This window comes from Eucyclogobius newberryi, unplaced genomic scaffold (assembly GCF_026437365.1).
Source record: "Eucyclogobius newberryi isolate DKJ021-1_F unplaced genomic scaffold, fEucNew1.0.hap1 SCAF_3, whole genome shotgun sequence".
Classification (NCBI taxonomy): Eukaryota; Metazoa; Chordata; class Actinopteri; order Gobiiformes; family Gobiidae; genus Eucyclogobius; species Eucyclogobius newberryi.
Window position 1 is genome coordinate 10,769,613 of NW_027315945.1, and position 5,515 is coordinate 10,775,127.

Sequence of the window (5,515 nt, forward strand, 5' to 3'; positions counted from 1 at the left end):
AATGGCTAAGCATGACTTGAGAGTTTTTCCAAACGTCGTACTTTTACGAACTCCTCCCAGGGCGTTGGCCCTAAAAAGCTGAAATTTGGTGAAAATGCTACTGAGGAGTGGGACATCAAAAGTTATCCAAATTACATTGATACCTCTCACGGTCTCTGTGCGGCGAAGCCGCAAACTGTAGCTAGAATTTCAGAAATCTCCCAAATTTAACATTTCTGCCGTTTGCGCAGATAAAGTCCGAATTGCGTAAAATTACAATCAGTTGTTAAACTCTTTGCCCTAAACCTACTTGAAGTGAAATAAATTAATTTGGCGCCACAGCGCCCCCTACAGATTTTATATGGAGGTTAAATGTTTAGTTTTGCGAAATTATATGAAATTTGACACAGAACTCAATTTTAGCATCCCCATCAAAAAAGTCAATGAGACTCATGTCATAATTGTTATGGTTTTGCCGTAGCGATGACCAAAACCTCCCATGTTATTCCAATGGGGAAATCGCCAGAACATGTTTACACTTTAGACTTTCACAAACTCCTCTTAGGGCGTCAGCCCTATTAACCTGAAATTTGGTGAGACTCATCTTCAGGGGTGGACCATCAAAAGGTATCCACCTTTTTATTCAAAAAGTCACGGTCTCTGTGCGGCAAAGCCGCACATTTTGCCAAGAATTCAAAATAAAATTGCTTTTTGATGGTAAAACAAAGGGGAGAAGATGTGACAGCGTCACAGATTCAGCAGTAGGCGTAATAAAAAGGACCATTGGGGCGCGTTAGCGCCCTCTCCTCTTGCGGCGTAGCGGCGGCGGCGTGGCGAGGGCCGATCATTGCCGCTTGCGGCTTTAATTATTATTATTATTATTATATATAGCCTCGATTGCAAAATAATACAGGAATACTCAAACTTGAATCATTACAAATACAACTCTGAGTGAACTAATCACGGGGAAACACAGTTGTAACATGATTAAAAGCTCATTAAAGTTGATTTAGCAGAATAAAAGTCCCCTGTAAACTGGGATAAAGGGCCTGTAGCTGACTGTTATTTCAGATACATTCAGTCGGTCAAAAACATAATCCATCTTTTTGTCTCCTCCATAGGAACGTGAGCCACCTGTCGCCCGGCACCACTCTGAGGGTCAACACCGACCCAAACATCAGCATCAAAACCGAACCGATCTCCCCCAACCGCGACCGCTGCACCCCGAGCTCCCTCTGCCAGGGCGTGCTCAACCACATCCAGGTACCAGGGGTGGGTCATCAGGGCCTGGTGTCCATCGCCTACCCCGGGGCCCTGAGGCTGGACGCGGGGGGCCAGGGCCGATCCCCCGTGGACAGCCTGAGCAGTAACGGCAGCTCGTACGATGGCAGCGAGCGCGACGGAGGGCCACTGGATTTTGGACACCAGCCTGGGACACTGGTGCAGCAGCAGCAGCAGCAGCAGCAGCAGCAGCAGCAGCAGCAGCAGCAGCATCAACAACAGCAGCAGCAGCAGCAGCAGCAGCAGCAGCAGCAGCAGCATCAACAACAGCAGCAGCAGCAGCAGCCCATGCTCCTCCTCAGGCCCTCCTCCGCTGAGCCCCAGGACCAGGACGGGTCGAGCGTGAAGAGGATGAGGCTGGACGCGTGGGTGACATAGACTGGCTCCAGAAAAAGATGAGGAGATGGAGATGTGAACTGTCGGGTTGTGTACTCGCCCCATTAGAACAAACGTCCCTCCCCAAAGCTGAAATACACACACATTATCTGCCACATACAAAGTCCAAGGATGTGTTCACACGAGCAGACTATTGTGTATCGATGAATGTCATGTTACAGTGAAGTAGGTCCATATTGCAATAATACGTATGTAACAGTTCACTTACTAAAAATGTACATGTGGGTAGACCAGCCCACAACAGGACTAGCCAAAAAGTGAGACATAAATGATTTTGCTTGTATAGTAGAAATGATCTGAACTGATAATCCAAATCATTTGTCAATAAAATTCAACTACTCGAGTAATGGATATATCTTAAACTACTCAAGTGTTGGGAGCCTAATTGTTGGATTCAAGTTACTGTATGATGGCTTTCTATGATATATTTCTTATTAAAACAAAAGGAAATTAGCTAAAGTTGTGATATTTTATCCTATAAAAGACTTTAGTCTCAGTTTTTCTCAACTTATTGGCTCATTTCTATGGGTTTCCACTACACAACAGTCTCATAATTTGACTTTTTTATGCTGGATGCCTTTCCTGTCGCATCCAACCACAAACGATGATGATGTAGCTGAAATGAGAAGGTCATTCTTTTCTAGTTTCCATGTGTTTCTGTATAAAACGACAAAAATATGAGCATCGGCCAACAGTGACCACATCCTTGAGACAACCCGACCGCACTAGCATGCTAACACTTATATCCATGTCTCATTTTGACACTCAATGTGCATCTACATTCAAGCTCGGCTGAACTCTCACTCACACTAAACCTTCACACGGGGTTGAGCCACCAAACCAGGGATTTCCCATCGACTGTAATCTCAACATTTGAACTATTGAAGATTCTCGGTAATCCCACTTCAAGATGGCTAACACGTCCACCAGCTCACTCAACATCCATTCAACTCTGCAAAATGTTTGGGCCCAATCGCTTTTTGTGTTTTTTTTTTTTTTTTTTTTTTTTTGCTGTAGATTTTGGGCCCATTTCGCTCTCCCACACACACCCCCTCGCACACATTTTTCTGTCTCGACTATCAAGCAGCGCTAATGCTAACGTAGCGGCCACCTTAGCCGCTCCAACAACAAAATAAAAGAAAAAAGACACTATATTCGAGGTAAAAGACTGCATTATTTTGAATCAGGGACGAGCTACGGCAGCTCTAAGGACTCGATGGGATTTTTCGGAACGACAAATGCAACAGTGTGCGTGTGGTGTGTTTTGTTTACCTCAACCGGTTGCTTTTTTTGAAACGGGAAAAATGTTTGTTCACAATTGTACTATCTCTCACACACACGCCGATGCACACAGCTGAAATTATTTTTGTGAAGTTTGTTGGATTGATATAGTTAAAAAAAACAAAAAATAGGGAGGGTTTTAAAGGGTATAGTGTATATAAGCAATCTTTGTGGTCTTTCGTGCGGCGCGGATACGGCGTTTTGAAGTTCGGAAATGATATATATATATATATATATTTAACACTACACAGACGACAGGGATTGTACATAGGAGCTCTGGCCGGATATCCCTTAGCGAAACGTGTCGGCCCGGTGATGTTGTTACGTGTGTAAATGTACAGTGGGAGCAGAAGGGGGCGCTGCAGAGGACAGGGAAGATGATGTAGCCGTGGTGACATGACTGTTTCAGAGTGAGCGATGCTATGAGGACTCTGTCACTGATGGAGCGCACTTTACCTCCCCACCCCCTTGGACACACCCCCTCGGACACACCCCCTCGCACACACCCGCTCGCACACACACCCTTGGACACACCCCCTCGGACACACACCCTCGCGGACACACCCCCTCGTGCATACACCCTCGGACACACCCCCTCGCGGACACACCCCCTTGCGCACACACCCCCTCACGGACACACCCTCGGAAACACCCCCTCGCACACACACCCCCTTGCACACCCCCCTTCGCACACACACACCCTCGCACACACTCACATAGACACACACACATACTCATACACACATACAGACACAGACACATACACACACCCTTGCACACACACACACACATATACACACACACACACAGACACATACACACACCCTTGCACACACACACATACACACATCCTTGCACACACACACATCCTTGCACACACACACACACACACACACACACACATACACACATCCTTGCACACACACACACACACACATACACACACACACACACACATCCTTGCACACACACACACACACACACACACACACACACACAGGGCACTATGTTATGTGATCTGTGCTATTTATTATTGTGAATCAGGCAATCAGGAGTTCAGACCTTATTTGGACATTGTTTATCAGCTTCAGTGTCAGCATCATATTTTATTGTACTATAATTATTGTTGAATATTAATAGCATATTACACAAAACATTTTATATTTGAATATTCATAATGAAATTATGTATAGATTAAGATAACAATAAGTGATAGTTTCACTTAATTCAATCGACAGCTCATAACAAAATGTGTATTTACATTTGCTATGGAACCTTTATTTAACATCTTATTTAATATTATTTATTTCTTGGACAAAGACATTGTTATGTTCAAGTGACACTAGCTTCACATGGGCTGGTGGTGACTGTTCCACTAAATTGAAAACAATGTGTACACTTCAGACACACACACTGTTCACACGTGTAAGTCGAGCCAAGGACGTCCTGCTCATCACTAAAGCTCTCCTAAACTAAAGCCATGTTATCTGAAGGATGTCTCTCACACAGCACCTCCACAGCCAGTGTGACCTCTGACCCCGGGCAGCAGCGTGTGCACAGGATGTCATTTACACTGGAAATGTCCGGAAGAGGTCAGTTAGATCCACTGAGGAACAGCTTTGTCTGCTCTGAATGTCACATTTTGAATGGCTCTCTCCCTAATCCTGAAGCTAGAATACCTTCAGCAAATTATTATTCTTATTATATTCTCTGAAGTATTATTCAGAGAGACAATGAGTGTCTGTCAAATCTGTTTATTTATTATAGTTAATGGAACTATAACAAACTTTGATTTTAATTTATATTTGATAAAAACATTTCTGTCCATCAGTTATCCTCACAAGCCTCTTCCTCCAAAGTGAACATTGTTTGGCGTTTTGAGCCTCTTTGTCAGTAAAACGACATCCTCTGCAGAAACAGATTGTCCTTAATGGATCGTGCTGAGGAGGATTTGCTGGAATCACATATCGACAATCGTCCTCAGAATCCCTCTCCAACACGACAGCTTCTCTCTTGTTTGGAAGTCTCACTCTTTTGTGTTTTCTCGTTTGAAATGTGATCTTATTCTTGCGTTGCTGTCACCGTAACAATGAAGAATTCTGCGTTATCATTTTAGTTTTATTTTATTTTTGGAATTGAACTTTGACTATAATTATTCTATAAATATATTTTATTTTATTTTCCGGGGGGATGTTTTTGTTTCGTTTGATTGTATGTTTGCTTTTATTGGGGTGTTCGCGTATTATTGCACGGTTTTAGAGACAAGCAGCAAATGGTTGGGACACGTATTTCTTTCCAACCACCATGATGTCAGTGCATGGGCAGAGAACGAGCCACAGTATCACACACACGGAATACCACCCTGCAAATATTGAACAAAAATATGATAAATGATAGCTAATATATTGTGTTTGGCTAGTCTTTGGCTTCTTCGTTGTAAAGATAATAATTTAATTGTTGTTTTTGGAGAATGATATACAGTTTGTGTATATTTTCATAATTAAAGTATGCACTGATATGTTATTACAAATTCTATACTGCTTTTACAGAAGTGTTTGTTATTGTACCAAAGTATCCA

The 5,515-nt window shown here is 43.2% G+C and overlaps 1 protein-coding gene across 9 annotated transcripts in view; it reads left to right on the plus strand.

Annotated features, from left to right (window-relative positions):
• Nucleotides 1-3,306, plus strand: part of mef2d (myocyte enhancer factor 2d) — a 174,440-nt gene extending 171,134 nt beyond the window's left edge. For 7 of the 9 annotated variants that reach the window (XM_072461412.1, XM_072461413.1, XM_072461414.1 and 4 more), the window contains 2 exons: nt 1,101-1,419; nt 1,498-3,306. In XM_072461412.1, the coding sequence (XP_072317513.1) occupies nt 1,101-1,419; nt 1,498-1,638 (460 nt within the window). In that variant the 3' untranslated portion in view covers nt 1,639-3,306. The remainder of the gene's footprint in view (nt 1-1,100; nt 1,420-1,497) is intronic. The other 2 variants (XM_072461409.1, XM_072461411.1) reach the window with 2 other exon arrangements.
• Nucleotides 3,307-5,515: the final 2,209 nt, after the last annotated feature.